The following is a 16180-nucleotide window of genomic DNA, read 5'->3' as shown; positions in this document are numbered from 1 at the left end:
CGGGGTGCCGGCAGAGCACCCACAGCCCGGCGCGGAGCAGGGCAGGCGCTGCCTGTGCAAACCCTCCTCGGCTTCTTCCCTGCAGAGCGCTGCCGCCCCGCAGACAGGAGCAGCGCCGGGGCTCCCCTTCGCCGCTGTTGCCTTCTCCTGGGAGTCTCTCGCTGCCTCGTGGGCTTCAGCTTTGGCAGCAGCTGACGAGGGGATCTGTGCTGCCCATCTGGTGCAGTCTCAGTTTTGCTGCTAGGAGCTGGCTTGGCTGCTTAGATACACTGTAAGATCATGCCAGAGCACCAAGATGGAGAAAAACAAATAGCTCCCTGGCAGAAAAACGTGACAGGGAGGGCCAGTTTGTGCATCACATCCAAAAAAAGCCTCCATGCCCCAAGGGATACCATCCCCCAGCAACACGCTGTAGAGCCCCGTCTCTCTCAGCCCCCAGAGCACTTAACCACCGTTTGGCACTTGTTAGTGCATTTAGCTATACTTCTCCATAGCAACCACCCAGATCCCAGCATGGCTTGCCACCAGCCAGGAGCGGGGTGTGCAGAGCGCATCGCACGCGCCGCAGTCAGAGTCGTGTTAGTAGGTGCACAGGCTGGGTGCTGACTCCCTGTCTGCTCTCCTGAGGCCAGGGCCCACACTGCTGGCACGGCGCGATGCCTGTGACAGAGGGCCTGAAGCTGCACAGGGAGCTGGGTGCTCTCTTCCCCCCAGGTACAGATGCTTGTATACAGCTTGGTGGAGCTGAAGAATGTATGCCAACCCCTGCCACAGGGCTCTAGATGTTGTCCTCTGACTCAAAATTTCTGCTGTTCTTGGCTGCCAAGACAGGTTTTGAGCGTTTTTCATCACCCCAATCCCTCCTACAGCCTTTCAGGTCACTGCCATGACCAGCTCTCCTCTGTTGACATCCCCAGCAAAGCTGCCTCAATCTTATTTGAGTTCAGCTATTTCTGTTTTCCCTTTTTCTGCCTCCTCCATGACAGCCACAGAAAGCAGCATGCATCACATGCACAGAGTCCTATCCACCCTCCCCACTGGGGTTTCTGTTCATCCCAAGATCCTCACAGTTTTGCTTGTAAGAGTTTTGGTTCATTCTTCCAGACCTGGCTTCACTTTGTTTACATTTTTCTCCAGTGTCTGCATACAGTTCTGGTCCCCTTATTTCAGAAAGGGTAAAAGAATGGAAGAAGGTTTGGAGGCAGGCAGTAAGGATGCTCAGAGGTATGGGAACAGACTGCACAGTGAACAACTGTGTAGGCAGGGACTGTTCAGCTTGGAAGAAGGACATAGGATAGAGGAAGAGGCCTACAAAATCTTGAGTGTCCCAAAGAGGATGGGGAGGATCGACTGTTTGCTGTGTCTTCTGACACAAACCTGTCAACTGCTTTTGCCTTGACTGGAGCCTCAAAAGAACATGAAACCACTGTGCTGCAGATGTTATGTCCAAAGGTTTAAGCTGTTTTTAGCCCACACTTCTTGCAACACTGGGGGCTAAGTTCATGGCAAGCCTTTGAGAGGCGTGCTAAGAGAGTACTGCCTCAGAAACATTTTGTAACCATGTTTTCACGTGGAGAGCTCGGCCATGGCCAAGTGGAGCTTTCCCAAACTGTTCAACACAAAAATATTCAGAGCTGGGAGGAGAATGAGCTGGACAAATCCCAGCTCTTCTTCCAGAAGGTTGCATCTCATAGGAATCCTCTTGTAGGGGAAAAAGCTTGTGACCGAGACTCTAATTTTGCTGCTGCACTGCCAACCCCACAGCAGCCTGTGAAGGTGAGTGATGTGGCTTCCTGGGCTGGCTGTCCTGTTCTAGAGAAAAATCCCCGTCCTCTGACTCTGCCCTGGAAAGTAAGGGGAATTGAGATGGTCCTACATTTTCTAGGACCACAAGAGGGCAACATGAGAGCACCCTGCAGCCAGTAGGCTCAGCAAGGTGACCTGTGACACTGCTGGGATGCAGGTGGCATAGGCAGCTCTGTGCAGGCTGAGCATCACCCTGTCCAGGGACTGCCCAGCTGAATTAGCCCATTGAAGGCTGCTTCCTGGGAGCCCTTTCCTTGCTCTCAGCTTCATACACATCCTCAGATGTGAGTGGTTAGCTCAGCCAGCTGAGCTAGTGCTGTGTTTGGGGGCAGCAATATCTTCCTGCATATGGGTCAGACACATGGTGACAGCAGACTCTTCTGCATGCTGCTTGGGGCCAAGGCTGTGGGACACAGGGTGGCCTCCCTCACCCTGCCTGCACATCCACCAGGAAATCTTTTGGGTGAATGTGCACTGACACATGGCTTCAAACAGGAGGGTCCAGCATCTGGAGTGATGCTGCTGGGCTTGGCCAGGGGAAGAGGTGTTAAAACACACAGGAGTCTGAACGTCTTAGTCTCACCATCTTTTTTCATTTCCTTTCGCCACTGAAAGATAAAAAATGAGAGAATCTGAATTCAGCTTTGGTTGTGAATGTGGAACTGGCCAATGCCTCCAGCCCACACTGGCCTCTGCAGACCGAAATCACTCACTGCCATGGTTAAGTGCACTACCATTCCTGGCACTTTTTTCACAATAGCCTGTATAAATACCCTGCAAGGGACAATTTGCTCCGCCCTTCCAAGAACAGGCATGACAGAGAAACAGCTTCTGTCAGCAGACAGAGCTACAAGAGTGCGTGTGTGATGCTAGGGCTGAAAATGCCACTAGCATCTTGTAGCAGAGATGGAGGAGGAGGTGACGGTGAGGGATGAAGTGCAGAATATTGCCTATGCAGTAGGGTGGTAGAGGTTGCTCACAAGAGATGAAGAGATGTTTGCAAAAGAGGAGGAGCAAGTGGACACTTTTTGGATAGGCTTGAGGCATGGAGAGAGCCAGTACAATGGAGGGCTGTATGGGGGAGATTGGGATAACCACCCAAGCAAAAAGAAATCTCTGGGGCACATGGGGGCACCTCTTTATCCCTCTGGAGTTATTTTCTATAAAGAATGCTAGAAAGGTTTTGCCTGCCTAAGATATTTTTACCATGGAAATAACCAGTTTTGTTTCTACTCCTGCTTCCACTCCAAACCTGCTCACGCAGCCTAAGCAGCATTTTAAGGCCCAGCCTTTAGTACCCCACTGAACTATGGATCATGTTTTCCCTAACCCAATTACAACTCTCATGGCTTGTGCTGTACCTGCACAACACACTGCTGGCATCAAGCATTCACCTCCCTGTTGCACATTGACAGGACCAAGGTTCCGGGTATTTCTCTCAAAGGAACATCAAATCAACTACGCATCACCAGTTGTCAGACCTCACCTAGTTGCTCCTGTGCTCAGACTAATAGTTTGTGTTGGCTAAAGCAGACCCTTCAGTGAGCCATCTGGTTTGGGTCTGAAGACATAAGGAGATGGGATAATCCTTGGCTTTTACCAGTGTGTATCATTTCAGCCTGTCTGACTACAAATAATCCAAACCCGCTACCAGAAGGTCCCATCTGCACATCAAGATAAATGTGACATCAGCCAGGAGATGACCTTGGACCACCACTTCCCAGTGCTGCATTCCTACTTGTGGTGTTGCCAACCAGCAATAGCTGTGCTATGTGTGGGACAAACTGTATTCAGAGCTGGTCACATCACTGACTGCTTTTTAACCTCCTGCTAACTTCAGGGTCTACAGGCAGCAAGCGTCCTTATCTGAGGGAGAAGCATGGCATTTGCACCCAGAGGACCAGTGCCAGGATTCACGTGTCCAGCCTGTGAGTGCAGCAACCAAAGACCAGGGCCTGGATTCATTCTCCCTGGTATGCACTAGCGTCTGGGCATCTCATGTGGGCTGTAGCAACTGAGTCCAGGAGTAAAGGGAGCAGAGCTCTCCAAGATGGAGTGAGTGCAGGAGAAGAGCTCAGCAGCTACAGACACACTGCCTGGGGAACTGCAGCCCAGGCACATTTTGTTGTGAATGACTTCACGATTTTCTCAGGGATTAAATACTTCCTCGTTTAATAACCTAATAACTTGGGCTAGCTTCATGCTGGACTGTTGGAAAGTTCACTGGCTGGAGTCATCAGCCAGGCCTCATATAAATGGCTTCCCTCAGCTCTCAGCCAAGTGAGCTGTCCTCATCTTTGGGTCCCCCGGCGGGTAGCTCTTGGCACTACCTTCTTCTGAAGGGCTTTGTTGTTCATGCGTGTGCCTGAGGCTTTACGCTCTGGGGGCTTCCTCACCACATCTTGTTTGAGCTGGAAATGTACCTGAAGAAAGAACAAAAATAATTGTGTAACACAGTGTATGCTCTGCTGGCTCAGGGGTCTGCAGGACAAGCCTCTGCCACTAGCCTTCGAAGCTGACTCTTGGGCCAAGACAAGCAATAACACGCCTCAGCCAGTATTATGATACAATGGGAACTCAGTTCTTAAATGAGCTGGGAACATTTTTTTTTTTTCCTGTGGAATTGTTGTACCAACAATCAGCTACATTTCTTATGCAGAGTTGCTCCTGTGACAATGTGATGTCCTAGGATGGTTTATAAGATGAGCTGTGAAAGGCAAGGGACTGAATTGTGATCTTTCTTCATCTTTTCTCACAAGAGAGTAGAGAAATAGCATTGCTTTGCATCTCTGTGAATATTTAATACACAGGATGGTTTAAAACAGACAGTCCTTTTTCAATTGCATCTCGTTAGCTGCATCCTGCTTAAGCAGTCTTTCAGCAACCAGTGCTTTCAGTAGATCCAGACAAAAAAAATTCCAGGAAAGAAACCTCCATCCACTATAGCCATGCAAGCAGGTACAAGAGGGAGAAGGGGTCAAGAAGCATGCAGGACACAGCATCAGAGAAATGGGGAATGGGGAGGCCATACAGAAAAGACAAACTGGAACCAGGCTGTGTGGGCTTTCTGGGGGAGGGATGGGGTGAACGGTGGGTACGGGAGGTGCTGCAGGGGCAGAGGGAAATGGGGACAGGAGGGCTGCTGTGGGGGGGGAGATCTACAAAAATCAGACCTTCAGGGAACAAATCAGTCTTCTACAGTAACATGGTAAAAGGAAAATCTATTTTAAAAAGGAGAGCCAGAGAGCAAAACAAAGGCTAGGACTGGGCTTGACAGCTCTCTATAAATACATCAGGGAATAAATACCAGGGAAGAAGAGGAGCTATTTAAAGCACAGCATTGGCATAAGAACAAATAGGGATAAACTGACCATAAATAAATTTAGGATGAAAATTAGAAGGTTTCTAATCCTGAGAAAAAGGCAACTCTGGAAGAACTTCAGAGGCTGAGTAGGGTGGGATGAAGAGAAGGAGGGTGGGAGAACCACCGCAGTGTATTTATGGCAGAGCCTGACCAGTGTACATGCAGTGAAGCAAATAATGTGCCAGGATGCCGTAGCCAGGGGGTTCTTGCTGATCCTTAGAGGAGGCTGCATCTGCAGTCCCACCATGTTCAGAAGGCAACAGCAGGGGCAGGAATCACCACTCACTGTTTTTATAACCAATTTCTAGTTGTCCAGCCTTGCCCTCAGAAAGGCGCTGTAGGAGACACCCTGGTATCAAGAGTACTTCATATCCCAAAGGTACTTGGCTGTTCTTTGTTGGCACCCGGTTCTCATCTGTCTTGGGTGCTCTCAGCAGAAAAAAAGGCAGACTTCAGCCTCTTGCTACAAGTATGATAACGTGTTTGGTCCCAGGCAAGATGCAGATGATAGCAGAGCACTGAAACCCACAGAGCCAGGGGGTAACAGAGCCTCAGGGAACAGATGCTGTCTCCACATCATCATGTCCTGGAGCGTGGGGAGGATGGAGGGAGAGATAAAGAACAGCAGCCCCAGCCAGCCAGCCAGGGGCTCTCCCCATAGCCAGGAGGCAGAAGGACACAGGAGCGGGCCCTGCAGCCCAGTGCAGCTGCGAGCCCTCAGTAAGGAATCGAGAGGCACATGGCATTGCCTTCACTCTGTCCCTCTCTGTGAGCTGTGGGGAGCCCTGTGTCTGCCAAAGCAGAGAGCCTGTAGCCACTGGCAATGCTCTACATCCCATCTCCTTTCTCTACTGCTCACTAGACATCTGCCACTGCATTTCTTTCTACCTGGGATGAAGACATTTTGAGACACCTTCATGACTATGCAGCCTGACTCACCAATGAAGGTGCAGCTGGGCCCACTGTTGTTGTCACTGTCTGGGGCTGGTACCCCTTTGCAGAGGCTGTGACAGTGTAAGTGCCAGGCAGCAGCAGCCGGAAATAATCCCCCATATCACCTGGAACACAAGGTGGAAAGAGAAAGCACTCAGGATGCACGGGGAGCAGAGCAAAAGATATTACAGTAGGTCTTGCCGAGTGTACTTCCTCGAGGATGTGTAGCCTTCAAAACCCAGGCAATTTTTGGCCTGCCTTCCAAATCTGCTGGCTACTGCAAGGCTGGATTCACGCTGGTAGACTGCAAGTCATGTCTCATTAGTGCCACAGAGTAGAGGTCAGTTTGCAAGTAAATGTCAAATGAAAGGGGACAGTACAGTGGCGTTGGCTCTGCCTGTGCAGGGAGGCTGCAAATCTGAGCGCTCACCAGTTAGATGACAGCAGACCTAAGGGCAATCACAGGTCCAGTCTGACTCCTTATGCATAATGCAATCTCTAAGTCCTGTCATATACAATTTTGCCACATTTGGGTTATCAGCAGAGTTTTAATTGCTCATCAGTTCAGCTGCTCCCCGATACTCTCTGTATAAGGAAGCCCCAGGAGCCTTTTGACAGACTGTACTGGTGTGGTTAGGGACAGCAGCACATTATGGATTACTTCCACAATTTGAGTATATTCCCATCTATGGAACTGGATGGGTATTGCAAATTTGAGTAATCATTACAGGCAGCCTGTGTTATTTTGGCTTAGGTGGGGCTAATTGGTATGAGTGAGACACATGAGTCAGGGGCTTCCAAGGGAAAACAGGGAGGGTGGCTGGCAGGTCAAAGGGAAGAATTTTCTCCCTCTGTTCAGCCCCGGGGAGGCTGCGCTTGGATACCGTGTCCAGTTTTGGTGCCCCCAGGTCAAGAGAGATGTGGGAGAACCACAGCTCCTGACCCACAGGGAGAGCTCAGGCCCCACAGGGAGAGCTGGGGGAGCTGGGCAGGCTCAGCCTGGCTGGGAGGAGGCCGAGGGGGATCCGCTCACAGCCAGCAGCTACTTGAAGGGCAGCTACAAAGGTGATGGGACCAAACTCCTCAGAGCGGTGCCAGGCTATACAAGGAGGGGCAGCAGCCGCAGATGGCTGCTTGAGAGTTTCAGGGTGTAGCAGGGAGCACAGCTTCACCGTGAAGGTGGTGCAGCCTTGGCACAGGACAGCAGGGAGGCTGTGAAATCTCCACTCTTGGGGATCAGTGAGAATCAGCTGGAGGGAGCAATGGCTGACTGGAGCCAACGATGGGGACAATCCTGCTCCAGGCAGAAGGTTGGCCAGGAGACCTCAGAGGGCCCTTTGCAGCCAGTGCCTCTGTGATTGTGACCTCTTGCATACTCCACCTTCCTATACAGGTTGGCATAGTAAGTGCTGAACATTAGAGTGTTACTGAGTCACAGACCTATGGCCAGAAGGAGTTCTGATGATTTGATAGTCTGACCTCTAAAGAGCTGGAATATCAGCTATTTTCTGCAGCCAGTCTAATGTCTGGTCCGGCTGGAGAAGGGTGTTTATGAAAAGGAGGTTAAAATTGGCCAGCAAATGAGAAACCACCACAGCTTGGATAAACTAAAGTGGCACTTCATTCTCAGGCTAAATTTGTCTGGCTTCAACTTTCAGTCTTTCATCTTGTTCTGCCATCGTGTCCTTTACTATCAGCTATTTCAGCTCTGTGTAGATACTTAGATACTTGAGTAGATTTTTCCCTCAATCTTCTCTTTGGTTATATACAAATGTATTTTCTCCTCTCCTTCAGGTAAAATAGGACCTGACTTTCTGAAGTACTTTACAATAAGGTTTGTGTTCCAGTTCTCACCTCTTTCTTTCATAAGCTTTCCTAAGCACTCCCTGGGCCAGGACGCACAGGCACATTTCTCACAGTTAGTTCTTTTGGGAAGCAGACCATGCTGGCCACACATATTATAGCCTCGCCTGCTAATGTCCTCCCACATGCCCAGATAGCCTCTGAGAGGCTGTATCCAAAAGGGACAGCATGCAAGGGGATCGACAACCCACCAGAGGTGATGTCATGGCTGATTCCCTGGACAGAAATCACTGCTCCTGCAATGCCATTGTTGTTCTCATCTGACACCATCCCTTTGATGCCCTGGTGAACCTGCAGGGAGGGAGACAGAGTGCTGGGTCAAGGACCCTCCTTCGCTCAAGAGGGTATTGCCAAGCACTGGAGGAGGGCAGAGCTCTGGGGACAAACCCACCTTTCCCCAGACCCTTGGCTCTCCTGGTTCCCCCCAGTAGAGCCAGTCTAGGACACAACAGCCTCCTCAAAGGCCACCAACTAGAGCACCCAGTGAGTTTCATGACCACCTCCCTTCCCCACCTAGTGCCTCCTGGTCCCCCATCATCAGGGCCAATGTTGGCCTGCAGGAGAAGGGTATAGGTCTCAGGACTGGACCCTTACCTCTTCAATGAAAGCAACAAGGGCCTCCCGGTTGGCCATCCACTGCCGTTCCAGGTCCTCCTCAGGGGGGAACTTATTGCAGCTCAGCTCCAGGGTGATTTCAAAGCAGTTGGTGTAGAGGTAATTGAAGTCCTGCATGCCTGGAAGAGAAGAGCTTGTGGCCAGGGTAATGCAAGGCCCCCTTCCCTCCACACTCTTGTGTCCCAGGCATCCTGGCCCCTGTCTATCTTCTACCAGAACTGTCCTACTCTCCCTCTTCACTCTGCAGGTGCAGCCTTCTCCCTCCATGTCAGCACGACTAGAGCCTTCTCCGCCCATGCAGCCCCCTCCCCTTGTGGCTGCCCAACTCTCTCCTTCAGCTGGATCATTCACCACTCTGCCTTCAGAAGCTCATAGAGGTTGGGTACTACAGGGGCTATATATCTCTTTCCAGTTCCTCTTCAATTTTTCTTCTAGCCTAATTTGCTGATTTTCAGTTTCCTCATCATGCCTTTTTTAATTAGACTTTTCATGAACCAGCAGCTACAAGAAATGTCTTCCCTTTGGTCTTGGGTCTTGATGGAGTTACGCTGTAGCATTTTCAAATACACTAATAGATTAATGCTTCCTTTGTCCAGCAGCACACAGTAGGTCTCTGCAGACCTTGGCTATTTCTGTGGCTCTTTCCCAAGCCACTTCCAGTCTTCCCAAGCCATTTCTTGGTCTGGGATGCAGACACCAGAATGATGTCTAGCAAAGGGCACAGTGCTATTGCCCCAGCCCTTCCCCAACTCATCTTGTTCTGAGTTTTCTTGTCTATCCCTTCACCTCTTCTCAGCTCAACACGTTGCTGTGTGTGGTGCTCACCTGCCCAGCCCTTACCTTTGCTGAGCGAGTACCAGGATGCCCCATTTGTGATGCCATCGGCAAAGTAGTCCCCGCAGTTCCAGCCACGGTGCATCCAGCTGTGGGCATATGAGTAGGTCTTGGCCAGCTAGAGAGAGAGCAGCCGGTGGTCACTGCTCCAGCACCATGCGGCTAGGGACCCTGCCTGGCTCTGGGCAAAATATCATCCCTCCCGCACAGGCTTCGCTGGGGAAGTTGGGAGGGAAGTCAGACAGGAGACAGCTCCTGCGTTTTACTGCTCTGGAACACAACACAAGGTGTCCAGGACCTCTACGAAACGTAGACAGATGAAAGTTTAGGAGGAAGAGCAGAAATCTGGCAAGCTGGAGGCTTACTGGTGGCACAGGTGGCTTCTGCCCTGCTCCTGCTGAGGGGGAGCAGAGGGCACTGGGCCCATGCTGGGGCACCCAGCTCCATTGGTGCTGCCCCCCACACAGCAAAAGGCACTAACAGGGGGAGAAGATATGCGAGAAAAACTAACCAGTATCAGTCCTGATACAAATACCATATATATGAGGGGAATTTGGATTAGGAAAGAGTTTGGGCAACTTCTGGTTCTAGCAACAACTTGTTTACTGCCCTTATTAAGATTACTGCTTATTTTTAGACATGAAGGCAGGGCTAAAATGGGGCCACTGCATCCAAAGCCTTTCCTTTGTGTAAAACTCAGTTTAAGAGAAACCAGTGTTTGCATTTTCTAATGCAAATTCTATACCCTTGTATTACGGTTCAGATGTTGGTGTAATCTCGTTCTGTCAACATGAAAACAGTTACTTCACTACATTTCTGACTTCTGAGGTGATATGGGTATCATTAGCCTACGCCCCAGACTGCAGCCTCTCTACATCTGGGTACAAGCACAGCCCTGATCCCAGCAGGTCCTGGCAAGCCCCTGCATAGCCTCTGCTTCCAGAGAAGGCTGAACTCCAGCTCAGACTTATTTTTCTCATTAACTGTTCTAATGCAGACTTGCTTTTTCTTGTGCTGGATGTTTCCTAATGGAAGCAGTGACTGAAGGCACTGTTTTCTGGGACATCTTAACAATGGAGAAAAACCACAGGCTTTAGCTAGCACTAGCAGGATCAGTGGCACGGACTGATACATTCCCTGATGTCTGCCTATGCTCCTGTGCTCTTTTTGTTGTATTTCTTATTCTTCACCATCTGCAAGCCCCTCCCGGGCACCCGCCTCCCTTATCCTGCTCTCAGCAGACCCCCAGCTAGACCCTGCCACCTCTCTAGGAAAAAATCCTACGATGGTGCAGCAAAGCTGGGGGCAGGCTCTAGCTCTGGAAGAGCAGGGTGGTACTGAAGACACTGGTGGTACTGGGGTTACAGGGAACCCAAGCACGGGCATGGACAAGGAAGGGGCTCCCGAGGGTTAAGACTGGCCTGTTTGTGTGGTGGGGCTGGCTCACAGTGGGACTGCCCTGACCTGGCTCACGAGCCCGTGGCTGGCAGAAATGCCGTAATCTGTTAACAGTTACTTCCAACACGTTTCTTGGCTCAGCTCCTGCATGAGGCAGTGACCAGAGACTCCCAGCCAGCTCTCGCACGCTGCACCCTGCCAGGGCTGCGGGAATGCCCTCGCCTGCTGGGGCCAAGCTCACCTTCTGAAACAATTTGTCGTCAGGGGTAGGTGTGTTGACCGTGCGCCGGTGGCTCCTGAACCTCTGGTCCTGAGACTTGTCATAGGGGTAATTTGCCACCACTGCTCCACCGTGCAGATTCGCTGAGAGCACAAAGTTGTAGCTGCTGATCCACTGGATCACAGCCAACGTCTCTGGCTCCACCTGTGAGGAGAAGAGGGATGGGGACAGGAAGAAGAGCTCATCCACCTCTGGGCCAGCTGTTGCTCCACACAGGCTGCAGCATGATCAGTCACATCAGACCCTGCCCCACAATGTGCCTGCTTCAGTCCTTGCAGCTTCCTCCGTTCTCCACCACCTGCCCTGATATACAGAGCAGGCTCCTCCTGTGCATACCCTGCTACAGCTGTCCCAGCACAGCCCCAAAACCTGAGGTGCAGGCATTAGCCAGCACGTGCCACCTCTTCTGCCCCGTGCATTCCAATCTTCTTCCCAGGCTGGCCATGGTGCCAGCATCTCCTCCTGGCAGAGGTGTGAGCTGTGATACGGGACAGTATTGCATCATTTCTCTGCATGCAGAAGGCATGAAGGAGACAAGCACTGTGCAAGCCAAAGGACAGTGTATTTGCCTGCGTGCTGAGCCACTCTAATCCAGCATCCCAAACCGGTACCTGGCTTTTCCAGTTGTCGGGCAGTGGGATGTGGTGATTTGGCCCACTGATTTCCCCACTGTAGTACATGAATGTGTTGAGGTCAGGGAAGTTGCGGTTCAAGTCCACTCCATTGGCGTTGTTCCTCCCCGTCAAGTACCCGTTGCTGTCCGGGCCCTGCGGGGCAAAGGTGCATCACGGGGGTGAATACAGGGTGGGCGCAGGCAGGCTGGGTATCAGAGCGGCAGGGACCGGCCGTCGTAACGGCGCTTCGGTGCCTTTGAGTCACAACATGTGTGTTATTGCTGTCAGGAGAGTAAAGAGTATTGGTACTGACAGGGAAAGTCAGTAACAATATCTTCATTTTCCAGGGTGACAGAGCAAGGCACAAGCCAAATAAACAATTTGCCTCAACTGAAAGAGCCATGAATAAAATATCTCCCTGAGGTCTAGCAGTATGAAGGAATGGGTGAGGTTTTTGGAGGGGGAGATTAGAGGGCTTCCCCCCACCCCATCCCTCATGTCCCTGTCTGCTCATGACAGTGGGATTCAGCTGCCACTACCCCAGCCTAGGACAGGGGATTTGCAGTGACCCTCCTGTGACAAATAATGTCTGGGGCAGGTAAGGCAGGTGTATTGTACAAAGCCTCCTTCAACATCTGCCAGGGCCACCTGTGGCAGGACACACAGCGCAAGCTCTTGACATGGGAGGTGAGAAGCAGTGACACCAGTTGAGGGGGACAAATTTGGCAGGGCATGAAGAGGAAGGATGCCCTCTCCCCATAGCCACGGTAAAGGGGATCCCGCAGGGATCTGAAGGGCTTCCTGCCCCTACCCGGCTGAAGGAGGCGATCGCTGCCTGGTACCTGCTTGGCAGCCACTTCGTACCCGTCGGGGTTCATGGAGGGCATGATGTGGATGCGCGTGTCGTGGATGAGGCGGGTGATCCGCTCGTTGCTCCGGCGGTACTCCTCGCACAGGAACTCAGAGAGCTGCAGCAGCAGCTCACGGCCCAGCACCTCGTTCCCATGCATGTTCCCAACATACTTGAACTCCGGCTCCACTGTAGAGAGCAAGAGAGTGACATCATCAGCCAGGGCTGGGACAGGGCAGAAGGGCCAATTTCTACTGCAGGGAGCCTGGGCAAGCCCAGGGAACCTCCAATAAATGGTGTGAAATGGCCTTTTCCCTTGGAAAATGCAAACCTTGGTAAGGGAGAGTGGCGGCTTTCTCATATGGGCTCCCTCCATTTTGTCACAGCATCTTTGGGAACAGCTCAGGCTCTCCACCAGGATGCTGCTTGCCTTTGGAGCACACAAGAGGATGTATTTAGAGGAGGTTTGGTCTTGAGCTGGGGAGAGGCAGCACTGGCAAGATTGCTGCCACCCTGAGTCCTGGGGTGCTGGGGCCTCCCAGCTCTGTGGTGGGTGGCAGTGGGGGGGGACAGGCCATTTCTCCTACCTCTGCCCTTCGCAGTTTGCTCTCAGTGCCTATCACCAGCATGGCACATTCCTGGCTCTGCATGTTTTAAGGAGCTTTTCATTACTCTGAAGGATAAAATCAATCCCTGTCTCAGGCAGAGCCATGCTCCTTCACTGGAAGGGCACAGTTGCCTCTGGCTGCTGCTGTCAGCCCCTCACTTTCGTGCCTGTGGGAAGCAGCAGCAGTTTCCTCCCTCCCTCCCCTTTACCTGCCTCCAAGGAAAGGGTTTAGGAGCTTCCTCACCCTCAAGGGACAGGGACAAGAGCCTGGAGAAACCCTCAGTGTCTGAGTTGCATATGGATCAAACTGTCCCTTGGGCAGCTCCAGGATGAGCAAAAAGGTCTTTTGCCACTGACTTTTCTAAAATGAGGTCTCAAAATACAGACTTAGAGACCACAGGCAGACAGTGCTCAGAGCAGGACTTGCTGCTTTGTTGAAGGAGAGGCAGCACACATGAGGGACAGATTACACTTTCCCAGAGGGTCTTTTAAAGCAGTTACTTGTGGGAAAATAAAATGTCCCATTGCAGGCTGGATGGATGAGAGACATCAGGGGAATTCAGTTAAAGAGAGAGACTGACTTTCACACAAAAGGGTGAGGAAAAAATAGGGTGTTGTTACAAATGTTGTCTTGCCAGAGCTTGAGACTCCCATTGCCTTGTGAGTTTTCTGGCTACCAGCAGTGATCAGATTCGCAGTGGCAGTGTGCAGTCTTGCTGCCGTGTACGGTGTCCATCAGGATCCCTGCGGCAAAAGGCACCACAGCCCCATGTCCGGCATCTGCTGCTTCCAAAATCCCCTGAGCCTTTGCCGTGCAGGGAAGAGACACCACATCTAGACATGCTGAAGACAGAGTCTAAAAAAAATTCTAATTTTGGCAAAAGATTTTGCTTTTCCGTATCTTTTGATTGCTTTGCCTCAGCGCAGGACACCACAGGTGGCCAACATGTTTTGACCTGGTTAGATTTCAGGGACATGAGAACTGATTTAATTAGGTAATCCAGTTATAAAAACTATAAAAAAGTCCTGGGGATATGTGCAGCCTTTATTTAAAAAAATAAGGTGTCGGCAGGGATTCTCTTTCTCTGCTTTGTTCAAATCTGCAGCAGGACTTGTCAGCCCTTCTCAATATGCAGACCCCTAAACATTACCCACGTGGACACACAAGCCCTAATTACTGCACGTAAGCCCACTGACTCTAGGCTTGCTTTTTGGAGATACTTTCCATGACCTTCAAGGGAGTCCAGTTTCCCGAAGTCCTCATGCTACACCCTGAAAGTGCCAGCCTGAGGGTGGTCCATGCTACAAGCAGGGCTGCAGGTCCATGCTGCCCGCCTGGGGCAGGGGAAATCTCCGTCACCTCCTGTGGCCCTTCAGCTGCTCTCTGTGGTTCTGCAAGTCTAAAATCCAGTGGTGCATTGCCAGTGCCCTTTGCTCACTCCTTGCTTTGAATCAGCCCCTGATGTGCTGTGGAGGTGCCCGAGGTGTCCTCAGTGTTGTGCAGGCTTCCCTGTACCGAACAGGGCTGGTGGGAGATGGTCAGGGCGGGAAGCTTCACATCCCACCTTACAGCACCCCTGAAGGCGATACCCTGGGCCGCAGGAGGGGAGCAGCGTGCCCCCAGAGCAGCATGTCCTTGGACAAGCCGCTGCCAGGCACGGGGTGCTGTGAGGTTTGGGGGAGCTGCTCTGCTGAGGGGGGCACAGGTGTGGGTCCCACTCACCTCTGCCACACTGCCAGCACTTTTCCACGTGACTTGTCAGCCCCTGAGTTTAACCACATCAGCCAGGATTTGAAAAGGCAAAAGATCCTGCAAAAAGCAGGCAGAGCCCTGTCTGCATCTTCATCCCAGGGGCACAAGGTGGGGAAGTGAGGGAGCCCTGTGTGCATGCCCCCAGCCTGGAGAGCCAGCTGGTCCCCTCAGCTCCCCAGAGGCACCTGGCTGCCAGCAAAGTCTGGCTCTGCGGCGTCTCCGTGCCGCACAGGCAGCAGCTCAAGGGGCCATTGCTGCCAAGGCTCCACAGGGCCACGTGGCAGCAGGTAGGGATCCCTGAGGCCGGCCTGCCACTGGGATTGCATAGCCTGTGGGGCCGGCTGGGTGGTGGGAGCCCCCATGCCGCTCTGCCGGGGTCCCTTGCTTGCTGTCCCCCTGGTTTTGGGGTCTGGAGGAGGAAAGGCCAAACTCTTCCCTCCTGCCACTATCCAGCAGCAAAGGGTGGAGGGTGGGTGCTGCCTCTCCCTGTCTGCACAATGCTGTTTTGGGAGGGAGAGGGTGGCAGAGCAGGTGGGGTGCTGGGAGGGACTCACCCAGGTTCTCATGTTAGCTTGCGCTGAAAACTCAGAGCTCCGTTCAAAGTACGTGCCTAGGCCATGCTGCAGCTCACGCAAGCACGCTGCATGCATGTGGGTTTTACGTGCACGTCCCTGGGATGGCTGTGGGGTCCCTGCCAGAGCTGGCACTGCCCGACACCCAGGCATCACTGGGAGTCCTGCCTGGAAAGGGAGATACCCCCAGCCCCATGCCCCAACAGTCCCTCGTGGTAGGGAGTGTGGTGACGAAGTCTGGCCTCTCCGAACTGCTGTCCCCGTCCCCCCCGTACTTACGGGGTTCATGGATGCCCGGGTAGTCGCTGAACTCCAGCACGTAGAGGTGTCGGCCCTCGACGCTGCGGCCGATGCTGTAGATGCGGGTGACGTAGGGGCACTGGCTCTGCACGCGGAACAGGGCCTGCACCATCTCCTCGTAGCGATGGTGGAGAAAGCTGAGGGCGGCCGCCACCTCGAGCAGGAGCAGGGCTCCCACGAGGGACCGCAGCCACCCAGCCATCCTCCCGCGGCGCTGGGCGCCCGCACCAGCTCCGAGCCCCCGGCTCCCTCCCAGCCGGGAGCTTAAAGTGCAAACTCCAACCAGCTCTTTCCAGTTCCCGAGTGCCAGCCCCCTGCACCTGCGGGCGGGGGGCGGCGGGGGGCGGCGGGAGCGGGGCGCGCCGGGGCCCCGCGGTGCAGGAATGCTCCC

General features: G+C 52.7%; 1 protein-coding gene across 2 annotated transcripts; it reads right to left on the bottom strand.

Moving 5' to 3' along the window:
- Positions 1-3949: 3949 nt before the first annotated feature.
- Positions 3950-16180, bottom strand: CPN1 (carboxypeptidase N subunit 1). 2 transcript variants are annotated; one of them, XM_074830064.1, is made up of 9 exons: positions 15769-16180; positions 12550-12746; positions 11705-11860; positions 11055-11237; positions 9422-9533; positions 8561-8700; positions 8158-8257; positions 6110-6228; positions 3950-4229 (listed from the first exon to the last, which is right to left on the bottom strand). In XM_074830064.1, exons 1-9 carry the CDS (start codon positions 15989-15991, stop codon positions 4098-4100), a joined length of 1362 nt encoding a protein of 453 aa, XP_074686165.1. In that variant the 5' UTR covers positions 15992-16180; the 3' UTR covers positions 3950-4097. The 2 variants fall into 2 exon arrangements, with proteins under 2 accessions (XP_074686165.1, XP_074686166.1); XM_074830065.1 differs by lacking the exon at positions 15769-16180 and adding an exon at positions 12889-12985.

Source organism: Strix aluco, chromosome 7 (assembly GCF_031877795.1).
Source record: "Strix aluco isolate bStrAlu1 chromosome 7, bStrAlu1.hap1, whole genome shotgun sequence".
In the NCBI taxonomy this organism is placed as follows: Eukaryota; Metazoa; Chordata; class Aves; order Strigiformes; family Strigidae; genus Strix; species Strix aluco.
The sequence above is the reverse complement of the archived record's forward strand: the minus strand, read 5'-3'. Positions and strand labels throughout refer to the sequence as shown.

Excerpts from the sequence above, each read along its gene's own strand:
- CPN1 (XM_074830064.1), bottom strand. The coding sequence starts at position 15,991 with ATGGCTGGGTGGCTGCGGTCCCTCGTGGGAGCCCTGCTCCTGCTCGAG. Across the intron at positions 11,238-11,704 it reads CCGACAACTGGAAAAGCCAG|GTGGAGCCAGAGACGTTGGC; the intron begins GTACCGGTTTGG and ends TTCTCCTCACAG. Across the intron at positions 4,230-6,109 it reads GCCCAGCTGCACCTTCATTG|GTACATTTCCAGCTCAAACA; the intron begins GTGAGTCAGGCT and ends TTCTTTCTTCAG.